Source organism: Magallana gigas, chromosome 3, assembly GCF_963853765.1.
Source record: "Magallana gigas chromosome 3, xbMagGiga1.1, whole genome shotgun sequence".
In the NCBI taxonomy this organism is placed as follows: domain Eukaryota; kingdom Metazoa; phylum Mollusca; class Bivalvia; order Ostreida; family Ostreidae; genus Magallana; species Magallana gigas.
In genome coordinates this window covers 55,021,809-55,034,427 of record NC_088855.1, presented here as the reverse complement: position 1 = coordinate 55,034,427, position 12,619 = coordinate 55,021,809, and the positions used below count along the sequence as shown (strand labels likewise).

The 12,619-nt window shown below is 34.2% G+C and overlaps 1 protein-coding gene and 1 long non-coding RNA gene across 6 annotated transcripts in view; one reads left to right on the top strand and one right to left on the bottom strand.

Moving 5' to 3' along the window:
- Window positions 1–6,836: 6,836 nt before the first annotated feature.
- LOC109620905 (uncharacterized) lies at window positions 6,837–7,943 on the bottom strand. The gene is made up of 2 exons (XR_002201537.3): window positions 7,560–7,943; window positions 6,837–7,190 (listed from the first exon to the last, which is right to left on the bottom strand). It is a non-coding gene; the product is annotated as an uncharacterized lncRNA (long non-coding RNA).
- The window catches only part of LOC105345641 (rap1 GTPase-activating protein 1), a 47,716-nt gene continuing 42,048 nt past the window's right edge, over window positions 6,952–12,619 (top strand). For 4 of the 5 annotated variants that reach the window (XM_066080428.1, XM_066080425.1, XM_066080426.1 and 1 more), the window contains exons 1-2: window positions 6,952–7,228; window positions 10,851–11,331. In XM_066080428.1, the coding sequence (XP_065936500.1) occupies window positions 6,952–7,228; window positions 10,851–11,331 (758 nt within the window). Of the gene's footprint in view, window positions 7,229–8,731; window positions 8,892–10,850; window positions 11,332–12,619 lie in introns of those variants that run through there. The other variant, XM_034480507.2, reaches the window with a different exon arrangement.

Below are 12,619 nucleotides of genomic sequence, written 5' to 3'. Positions count from 1 at the left end.
ATCTCATTGAAGACTTAATAGTATAGAACTGTGGGATTAAGTTAGGACAAATTTTATTAATACATTATACAAAGAATGCCTTTATATACTGGTAATACTGTCATTGTTAAATTTTGATCAACGCCGTCATCTACTGGTCAAAAAGGACACTTTATATTAGGCATTGTCATGGTGATTAAACTTCAACCATGTATGATCATTATCATTAACTTCTCTTTCCTCCCAAGAAATATGAATGATCAAGTAATGTGGATTTTGACTTCTTTCATCAAGGTTAAAATCTCTAAGGACTGATACTGTTTAGAAATGAAGAGCAGGATTTAGAATTTGTTGTCATTCCTCACAAAAATGGTATTGAGGCCCTTTGCTTGTAGAGAAAGGAGAGGCCAAGTTTATTTCCTCTATACATGTATTTTATCCCCAGTTCAATATGCAATATAGATGAAATTCTATGATGTTAATATACTCTTTGAAAAATTGTTGGGTTTTTTTTACCCGTGATGCAAGTTAAAAAAAAAAGAACAAATTGCAAAACTACAATGACAAATTTTTGGAAGCTCCTGACTTATTTAGCTAGGATAAAGGGATAGATTTATGGCTTAATAACTTGATCCTAGAATTTAAAAAAAATAGACGGTCAATGTTTTTTGGGCGTTTTTTTTTTTTCAATTCAATACAGTAAATTAATGGAGAAAAGAAATGAGAAGAATGTCTTATCAAACTTATGCATCTTTAACTCACTACATGTATTTCTGATGGTAAGGGAAGTGATTTTTAAAATGAAAGAAAAATATCTGAGGTTGTCTGCCTTGCCCTTGTTTTTACTGATCTTGTGCTCGAACATCTGTGTTACCAGTCATCTATCTACAGCATATTATGTAGACTAATTTATTTATAAGATCTTTTGCTATGAATTAATGACAGAATCCAGGAATTTCATTTAAGAAAAATTCTTAGCCAATTTTACCAGATTTATGGAACAAATTTTACCAGGATTATTACTCAGTGGACAAGATATTACCTTTCACCAATACTTACCCTTTCATAGAGAAAAGGTACAATAGTGTTGTCTGTAATTATACATGAGAATAAAAAAATTAAGACAGTTTTTTTCTCAGTATTGCAAGTAAAAAGGGAAACATCAAAGCAATCTACTAATTCACTTAATCTCGTAAAAAGAGAGCTTACATGGTGTTTGTTTTAATTGGATTAAAAATATTGACATGGACAAGACAGAGCCAAGAATTTAAATCCACTTGTCAGTGGTCCCCTCTATTGATTGTCCACTCACTAGACGCCCCAGAGACTGTAACACCGTTATGTCATCAATTAATTCTGTAATCAGTATCACACCTCTGATCTCTTAACTGCTGTTTACTGTTAGCAATGGAGATTTCTTTTATTGAATTCTGTTAGGCTCCATTGTCTGGGCTCTGGGGATTCTCTTTGACACAGGTAAATGTCCATTTCTGGGGTTGAGTGAGGAATCCTGAGGTCCTCCTGGGAATGTCCGGGATCAGGTGCATCACACCTTTGGAGGAACATATCATTACCTGTGGTTTACTCTTCAGTTTCACTTACCTCAAGGATAACATATTTGACAATTATACATTTACACTGGACCAGCCTATAGACGGGTGATGCAGTTTGTTTGACTAGTCTGAAGTTTTGTACCGTGCATGTAATACCTGTTCCAAAAGATTGCTTACAGAATGGAGTTGTGTGAAATCAAATGCAGAGGGATATTTCTAGTGCAGTGATGGAGTTTGAATGAAGCTTCCTGAAGCATCAAAAAATGTGAGTAAACATATCACCTTATGAAGAAAATTTATTATTTTGCAAGCCTTTTATTAACTAAAAAAAGTAATACCCCGGTAAGTATTTTAACCTATTTTAAAAATAACTTTAATAATATTGGATGTAATTTAATACAAGTCCCAATATTTGATGTGAAAAATGTTTGTACTGTTAAATTGACTGGCTTTATATTACAGAAGTTGACTGAATAACTTGGTCACATGATTAATATAAGCACCAAACATAGAGGTATGAGAACAATACACTAAGCAATTCACTGATTCTAAACATGAGTATAGTGCTTTTAGAAGTTTTAGATAATTGATGCTTTTATCACTGAGAAACACCCACACCAACAAAAACCATCCTTTTGTCTTAGATTTTAAATTGATAGAGGACACTTTTTTTATGCACATGATGTATGATTTAAAAAAAAAATATTTCAAAGACAATAAATTGCTCAGAATTAATGAAGACACAAAGGTTAAGGATTTGTGTCCTTTTTTTCTGCAGCTAAATTTTTCATTTTGATTGAGGTAAATGGTATAAACAAAGACTATTTCCTCATTTGATGCTTGCATGAAGTGAAAATTATATTGTGTTATTAATAGGATTCTATACATTACCAGTGCCATCAAATTTTAATTGTATCTTTTTTGGTCGTTTTTCTTATCAATGTGTTTCATGGATAAAAGTTGCAGTCATTACATGTTAATTTTATCTGCAATGTTCCCATCATAAAATGTGTAAAACAAAGATATAAACATTTTATTGTTTATATCTTTCCTTCGAATATTCATATAAAGGGGTGAGAATGTGTGAAATGTTACATAACGTTCTGGAACAATGTTACGTTGATGGAAGAGCCAATACACATTTGGTCGCATTAAACAGCATTTAATTCAATAAGGAACTCTTATTACTGTAACATCTATTTGTATCGTGTCAGTGTCAAAAGAAATAAAAAATCCATGAATGTAAATTGAGGTATCCGGTTCATAATAGCCCATGTTCAATGAATCGGGATGCATGATAGATATGTATGGGCTTCATACTTAGTATACTTGGACATGAATTTCATGTTTAAGTATCAGTATGTAAGAGTTGACTGTGTCCTAATAATTGACCTTTTCCTGGTATCGAGGTATCGAAGGGTTGCTCCCATTTGCTTTTAATCTATTAAATTCAATTCTATAAAAATCTTTACGGTATAAAATTTGTAGTTTTCCTATTCCTAATGATGAAATGCATCTTTCCACCCGAGCGTTTATTGATACTCTTAGTATTTACTTTTTTATTTAAAAAAATGTGCTTGTCCCCATAGACCTTAATGCAATCTTCATTAATTAATTACTGCTTAGTTAATGATATTTTTGAAAATTTCTCGTGGTTAACCTTTTACTACTCTAAAATGCTTTGAATTGATACAAGAGTATTTAAAGAGTAAAAAAGATATTTATAATTCGGGTTTTGTTTTTATTTCTAACAATGGATGTTTTATGTAGCTAGGTAAGGACACAGCTTAAATAATGGAATTTGTATTAAAAATTTACAGATTTCTCCATAAATTGTCTGAATTTCAGAGATTTTAAGTTATGTGAAACCAGTATACAGTTTTTTTTACATTTCTTTGTGTTTCCTTGTAAATGCCAGTATGCAATCTAATACATTTCTTTTTGATTCTGTATAAGCATGTTCAAAAGCTCAGACTCTTGTAGATTTTTTTTGTATAAAAATTGGATGAATGACAGGTTTGTTGTGATTTTGTTTCATGGAGTAGTTCTGCACACATCCGCCTGCCATTCTCTTGTGTTTTTGCACCTCTGTAGTCCATGAGCAATGCACAAAGAATGGAGTTGAAGTCTGTTGTTCCATTTTAAGAGCTTCATCATATTTTTTTTAGGTGATTAAGTCAATGAGTTTATAGCGTTTACATGTAAGAGGGATGGGGTGTAAGAACTTGGGGTCAGGGGAACAAGTATCCCCCTCGGAGGAGTAGGAACAACAGCGCCTGTGAATTACGGAGCTAAGGAGGTGATGAAATCGGTTGGCTTAGCAGATGCTGTGGAAGTCAATGCCTGGAGTTAATACATACATGTTGTTTGAGACTTTGAATGAAGTTTCAGTAGTTTATTAGTGACCAGTTTCTGATACAAGACTTATGTTCTTCTGGAAGTAATAAAAAATTGTTGATTCTTGGAAGAAGTGCAGTTCGTTCAGGCCAGAAAACCATTTGTTTACAAGACACAAGTAAGAAACCAGTTACCTTTCGGTGTTATGAAATATTTCTCATTCATCTTGGTATACATTTTATTCAGTTGTACATTGTATTAGGATACTAAAATATTGAGTTAAATTAAGAAAGAAAGGAATATTGAGTACGGTACTTTGGTATAAGTGTGATTCAACTTGATCATAATGCAAGACTTTGATACAAAGAAGTGGATCTTTATTTAATAATTCAATCATCGCTAAGGATTGGCTTCAGAGATAACGTCTGAGAAGTAGTTACATTCTTTATGTAACAATTAGATTAAAATTTTTCATCTGGCTTTGATTTTATTAAACTGAACAAAGAACAGTAAACAGTGACCCATGGGAATGACCGGCAGTGATAAGGGGAGAGAACTCGGAAGCTGAATTTTCCTGTCTAGATATCTGTAGATAATATTAATTTGCCTTAATCACCCTCCATCCTGTGGAAGATTGCTTTGTGATTCTTGTCTTCCTCCACTATTTCATCTCTGCAGATATTCAGCCTCAGAATTGCTATTTCAAAGAGTTTTAATAATTCAATGTTAACGTTTGTGAAATGAATAGCCTTTTTTTTTCTCCTTTTTATAACAGACTTTGTTCAGAGCAATGATTCATTGCGAAGGATTAATGACAGAATTAAAATCCCTTTGGATGTTAAAAGTCCTTGTTGTTACTAGATAGATTTTGAGATCATTTTTCAGGTAATTATGCTTTGGAACTCAAAATGGTAATACTTTGTAAGTTTTTCAATGAGTAAAGTGGGCCAGGTTCTTGTCAATTTCATAATGAAATAAATGTAAAAATAATCACAGTGAAGTATGCCATTGAAATGCCTTTTTAACACTCTCAAAAAAGTTAATATAATTTATGCTTTATGATTGAAATTTTTGCAAATTGACACATCAATATCAGGTAGACACAAAAGGGTGGTATCGAGTTCCTCAAGTAATACACAGATTGGGCGGTTAAATGTTTGGACTGTGTTACCCAATGTCTACAAACTATCATTTTATCATAATACTTAGGACTGGCATGTTTCCTTACAAGGGGAATTATCAATACCCGAGGAATGCGAGGCAATGCTCTATGACTTCTCCACTGTCATTCTCTTGGTGACAACCCATGCATGCAATGAATTGTGGGGGATTTTGTTTCTGGGATATATCAGTGGATGATTCTATAGAGGATGCTGATCCAATCCTCTCCAGATCCTTGGTATGTAGCTGATTGATAGTCGGATTCTTCTCCTTGTTTTCTGGCATCCAATGTAAACATCCGCTAAATTTAATCTTCTATTCGCAATTGGAATCCGTGAGATATCAAGGTGCTGATTTCAGTTTCAATTCCATGTTTTCTGCTGAAGGACTGAATCTTAGGGATATCATTGGGGATTGTTCCTCTGTTCTGTGTACCTTAATCTATCCTCCCTTTGGTATGTTATCAATTTCTGACATACTGGATGAATTAAGTTCTGTACAATAAAATTGAAAAATTGACTTCAGCTGTTAAATTGGGGAAACATTTTTCCAGAACTCAGAAATTTATAAAAATATCTACACTGCTCAGACAAAGTAAACCTCAGTACAGCAAGAAGCTAAGGATGAGGCTGTGTTGTGCTACCTGTTTGTGGAATATTGCAATTGTAAAGACTGATTTTTGAGATTAGAAGAGACAGCTGATGACTCCATTCATTGAGTGCCGTAAATAAACCTTCGCACTCGTCTTACTTCCCGAATTTTTATTTTCTACATTTTTAGCATTTATATGTAGGTTAAACTCTTAAAAAATATTTTTGTACACATATATTAAGTACTTATGATTATATTCAACTTAAAACAAATCCATAGTTACTGGGCAACAGAGAGACTCTTTGCTCTCTTCAGTTAAAATATACATAATGACATTGGTTGACCTTGAAATTCAATAAAAAGACTGACTCTTGATGATATTTTACTCCAGGTGTCTTTGTTACCCATTATTTCTTCCATTGTTAACAAGTACATATATATGAGTTATGAAAAATAGAAGTCTTTCCTCAGAAGTCTTTCTGCAGAAATATTGTTGATAAGTTATCATAAATTACAAAGTGGGACTTCTGATTTTCAGGACAGCTCAGTCTGGCACTTTTTTAGACAGTAAGTAAATGTAGCAAAGAAAACAAACAAATAAACTTTAAAGTTACAAGACTGTTTAAATAGAATATGCTTTTCCCCAGAGTTTCTTTGTTCTGATTTTTTGTTTTTCAAAAATATAACACATCGTATGAGTTAAAGGCTGTGGTTTTCTCCTCTAGTTGCTCTTATTCTGTTTGCATCATAATGGTAATGGCCAGGTTAAAGAACGGAATAATTGGAGTGAAGTCATTAAAACCTTTCTCAGGATACTTCAGTGGTGCTCCTCATCTCCTGGGTGGAAAGGTTTCCATGGAAACAAGTGGAATCCTTCAGTATGTCCCAGCTGAGCTTGGGGGACATATAATGTTTTTTCTATCAATAAAAACGGCAGTGGGGGAAATAATGTTTTTGTATCAATAAAGCTGGCAGAGGGGGAAAAAGGCAATAGGAGTAGCATGTTGTGAATGATTAGTCAATCGTAAAGTAACGAAAACTGATAGGTTTATGTCTTGCTAATTCGCTGATGGAAGCCTGTTTTTGTTCATACAGTTAATTATTAAATTCCCTTTTTATACTTCAGCTGGTGAAGCAGAGAGTTGGAGTTTGTGTAGCACTGTAGCTGTGTTAAGGTAGGTGAGAGTCTGAAAGGAACGGAAGGACCAAACCAACAACCGTGTTGTAAATTTACTGTAAATGCATCAAAATTTACAGAATCTTTATTGTGTTTTTTTTAATTCAAAGCCTTGAAGGAATTATGAGTGGTCTTTTGATATTTCAGGTGGTGATGAGTTATTCCTTTTTGACTCGGTCCAATTCATCCATGATGAAGGAATCATACAGCTCAGAGAAATACCGCTTCACCGCGGAGTACCAGTCTGTGTACAGCTATAGTTACCATGACAACGGTCCACGGACGTATCCGGACCAGTCGCCTTACTGGAACCAGTACGACAGCCTCTCTCTGGGCAGTGACCTTCACTACAACAGTCTGGGTCAGGGGTACCAGTCTGACTGTCTACCACCCTGTAACGAGGAGGAAGAACTCTCCACTTCAACACGCTGTAAGTATTTGGACAGAAAATGTGAAAATTAAATCGAAGTTACCAAGTGACAATTTCATAACATTTTGAATATTCAATTTCAAGTTATTTATAATGTTAGAATCTTTATCAGATATTACGTGTATCTGTATATTAAATCATGAATCATATAAATTTGTAAATGATGTGTATCATTTTTAATGATGATATGCCTGATATTAATTAGGACAAATATATGGGTCAAGGTCATGTATTTTTAACTGAGGTGGAATATAAAATGGCATTTGGAATATAAATTTTTTCCCTCCCCTGAACAAGAAAAGTACTGGTAGTAAAGTGAGAAATAACTTACATGCTACTAGGCTATGACCTGGAATACTCAACTATTATGCTGTTTAAGAGGTCTGTAGGGCATACACATTGGAGTATGTTATAATAACGGCAGTGTGGACTAATGAATGCTGGGATTGTTGATCGTCCATTGAAGTTGATGCGATCTAAGAGGCTGTGGTGTGGGGACAGGAAGACAAACATAACGAGGCAGGAAAGCGTCATCTCCCAGCTATCCTCATCCTCCATACACAGGCCAGGAAGGAATTTCCAAGGGGCACCCTAGGGGGACTTCAAAAGATCACCATGTATAATCTGACTGCAAAGTCAACACACATTGGTTAATTTGGCTTTCTGACTGGGGCACATATTGTCCTATTATTATCAGAGAATTATTTCAGTCGCGTACATTTCATCTGAATGTTAATGTAAATAATGTTAGTTTCAATTATTTTTGTTGAATGTATTAGATGTATGGGTATTACTTCCAATTGTGCAAAATTACCATTATTAAAGTTTAAATTCATAAAGTCGAAATATAAGTATAGAATTGAATGAGAAAATTGATTATAAATGACAATCTGCGACGTTCTCAAGCTCTTAGAATTTTTTACGGACATGCAATTTCTAGAATTCTCATTTGAAGTTTTTTTTAAAAATTAATCTTTCTTCACTCAAAATTTCCTGATATAAATGTTTTGGCCTTCCAAATTTCAGACTTTGAATACACAACAAATTACAGCACAAAACACATGAAACTGTAGATGAAATCGTAATGCCTAAATTTAGTCCAAAATTTGATCATTAATTGTGCCACCAGGAACCCAAAATTTCTAATAAGGGAAAACGACTAGAAAATTATCACAAAACATGCTCAAATCTAAAAAAAAAAGCAAACTCAGAGTTTCTGTATTGATAATAATGCAGTTTTTACAAATTTTTAATATATTACATTTAAAAGCTTTACTTTTTTCATTAAGTTTAATGAATTATCTTTTTAAGGTGGATATTCATATATGAAACTATTTATGCATTTTACTAGGGCTTAAACATGAACAAATTATTTTGGCATTAATGCATTTATATTTATGCAACACAAACATGTTAGATTTTCCCGTTCATGGCCTCATTAAATTTCTGTCAGATGTAAATGTTTTGTACATTTTATACATACATATGTATATATAGGGTACTTGTGGGAACATAATCTGAATTCTGATTCAGGTTCACCAGTAATGGGAAGGTTTGATATGTTGCAATAGATACAGATGAGTAGATGACATATTATTCAGTCTAGATTTGGATTTTAAGTTAATCATGGACATAAGGAGAAGCAAAAAGCTATTCCATTCAGGTAATACATAGCGTTTGATGCATGTATTTAGGTGTGGAAGTTTTGTTACCAGTACATGTATATCCTTTTTCCCTATCTCAACTATGGACAACTGATTCCTTGCCCATGATTGTTACAATGATATTTAAGATTTTAGTTGTTTAGTTGGATGTGTTGGATGTTTTATAATTACCACAATAGTGCAATAGAGATCTCATTACATCTGTCTTACAAATGAATCATCTCAGTGCAGTTCTTTCATGAAAATTGTCACATGCAGAAATGAGAATACAACCACACCAAGTCTCAGTCGGATTGTCGGCCATTCTGTTAAATTTGAAATTCCGTCTATTGTTTGAGTTATGTGAATCCTAATAGCAGAATAAGTGTAAGGTAGAAAAGGTAAATATGGTTAATGAAAATGAATGTATTGATGCTATCATTAAAATGAAAGGGGACGGGTTGATGAGACAAAACCATGGTCTGTTTGAACAATCATCCACCTAAATATATTCACATCTACTCAGGATTTTCCCCTTGTAAGAAATCTGTGTCCATACTGCTTCTGACAAAACTGAAACAAGATTTAACCAGTATACAGAGCCTATTGTTAGTGTATGTCTAGGATCTTTATTTTTTCTTAAGTATACCAAGCAATTGAAATTTTTACTACTATAAATTCCTGATTAAATGTAAAAAAATAAACATTTGTGTACTGTAAATTCCTTATTAAACGCAAGGAATTAATATCCGCGTAAAATCGCGAGAAGCCCGTCTCGCGAATTCTAAAATCTCGCTTTTAATAATTTTGGGACACATGTAAACTACATGAAACTATGATAAAATTTCGGCATTCGGGATTTTATGTTCTGGCGATTTGATGGTAAATCATTGAATTGCGAAATTAAGTACTCGTGTAAAATAAGGAATCTACAGTAAAACCTCAATGTGCAACCATTGCAGATTTTAAATTCTTTCTTTGATTTTTGGGGGGAATTCTTAATGACTGGTATATGAAATTGTAATAAAAAATTGGCATGCAATTTTATATTTTTGCAGTTTGATACATAGTGTCAGAATTAATAAATTAGGTACTCATATAAAATAAGGAATAGATTTTTTCCAGGGTCTATAAATAAGGAATCATTGAAAATGGTGCTTGACAGGTTTAAGGTTTGAAATCATCTGGATGATTGGTAAAAAATCAGTATCATGCCTATGATCAAAGGTTCAGGGGAATGGTTTTAGAACACTGTTGATGTTAACATGTATTACATTGGTGTTGGTTTTAATGTCAGTGATGGTCCATTCAAAACAGTGAACAGTTATGTAGGATTAGCAATCGAGATGTTTGGTTTGTTAAATTGACTGTCAAAAACAGGATTACACTGTTACAGAAGTGTCACTGCCAGTCTATTGAATTCATGGTCTGTCTCAATTCAAAAACATGATGGTGATTTCTTGAAAGGAAGGACACAATGTTATTGCAGCTTGTGATTTATTGAAAAGAGATACACACTTAGGAGTCCAAATATTTTCTCTCTGATGAGGAAATGATCAAGGCAGTTGTGTGAACTGACATACACCTATCAGTGCTGGTGTCTGTAATAAACTACCTGCTTGGAAATGCTAATTTCCATCTGACATAGTGAGCTGTGCATACCTGTAAGAGTAAGGTATATATACCTGGCAGGTGAGCGACAGATACAACTACATGATTTTTTGATTTTTTTCTCAGAATCTTACGTTTTTAGACCAGAGCAATGTTGGTTGTATTACTACTTTTTGCTGGGGCAATTTTTGGTCGCCTGACCTGTGATATAACCCGCTTGTACCTGGACCAGTCACATGATGTAACCCTCATCCCCCCAGGGCTGACCCACAGTTCACTTGTCCATGACATCACTGGGCAGCCATTAAGTCAATACACTTTGATTGATCTTGAGTTCTACTGATATTCTTTATTTTTTGTTTCTCCAGGGGAAGTTTATGATCCTGAAGCATATCCATCCAAAGTGAGTCTCCGCCGTGTGGTATCCCACAATCCCCGGCCCTCCACCTGTCCCCCTGATGACCCGGCCTACCTGATATCTCACCTACCAAAGCCAAGCAGGCGCGGGTTTAGTGCTAAAAAACCGGCTACCTGTCCCCCTGATGACCCATCCTATTTGATTTCCCGGCTACCAAAGTCCAAGGATAGCAGCAGTCCGAGTAGTTCCCCCTCTAAGAATGCTGTGATGCCAGCTCAGGTGTCCCCTATTAGCAAGAGGAAGAGTTATTCCCCTTCCCTATTACGTCGGAGCTTCTTTAATCGCCAGCCCAAGTCCCGACAGGACCAGACCGAGGTAGAGGAGAAATGTGAAGTGTGTGGATTCTCCATTAAAGATGAAAATAGAGTCTCAGTGGTGCGTGAGGAAAACAAGAGGGATAATTTCCACAAAACCTGCTTCAAGTGTTGCAAGTAAGTGTCAACAAGTATGAGAGAGAGAGAGAGAGAGAGAGAGAGAGAGAGAGAGAGAGAGAGAGAGAGAGAGAGAGATTCTGATTTTTTTAAGCTGTTTAATTTTTATGATTTGCTGTCATAAGATTAGGTAGCTTACTCTTTTCCTTCAATAATCATTGAAAAAGAAGCCTGCTGAGGTTACCTCCCTTTCATCATGAATGAGTTTTAGAGAACTTCCTGAAATTCAGTTACCAGTATTTAATTCACTACCTGGTTTCTAAATTTAGAAACATGTGTATATATTTTCCTGTTAACAACATTGTTATGCTGTAAGCAAGTTCCTCAATCCATTAGAAAGAAAAAAATAAATGGATTATCATCGCCACATTGTCAACAAATTATGTAACAACTCTCTGATACAAACATTTCAGTAATACAAGCAAGCTTTTGAAATCCTATATTTTTGGTTTTATTCAATCAACCTCTGCTAACAAGAATAGAGCTAGCTTAAGTTTTATAGATGACAAATTAGCGGTAGTTTTGCAAATGGGGATGTACATAACAAGAATCAAGTTACCGGTAGTACATTAGTACAAGTTGTTAATTTAGAGGAGGGCTCAATGCCCTGAGCTCTATGATCCTTTCCATCGCATACCAGGATTGATAAAACATATCTGTATCATATGTTGATGATGTACACTGAGTATTTCAATATAGATATCTTTTGGTAAAGTGATATCAAAAGACATCTTTTGGTGCTGTCTTAGGGTGTCATTTTTGACTTGTTTTCATTGGATTTGCTTTTGCTTTCATTTATAATGTATAACCAATGTATTTAAAAGTAAAGAGCAAAAGATGACACCACAAATTGACTTTAATATTGAATTGTGTTGCTGTCTTATTAATTGAGGTTATTTAATTGACCCAGAATAAGTAATAAAATATCCCATTCTCTGTCAACACCATGCTCATGTAACTGGTGAGTCGTGTGTTAAAACTGACAGCAAAATTATTACCGGGATATATGTTTAAAAGAAATTTAGAGCTTATGGTTTTGTTAACATCAACAAAAACCTTCAAATTCTTTTACTTGTTGACAAATTTTTTTTTAGTTCAGACCACTTTTTATCACAGTATGTAGTCAAGTACAGGTACATGTAATCAAAAAAATTTATAGAGGAGAGACAAGTAAATACTGTATATCAGGTTTTTTCCGCGTCATGTTTTTTCCGCGAATCGGAGCCTAAACGGTATATAAAATTTACGCGAATCAAATTTTCACTATTTCAAAGTCACATTGAAAATA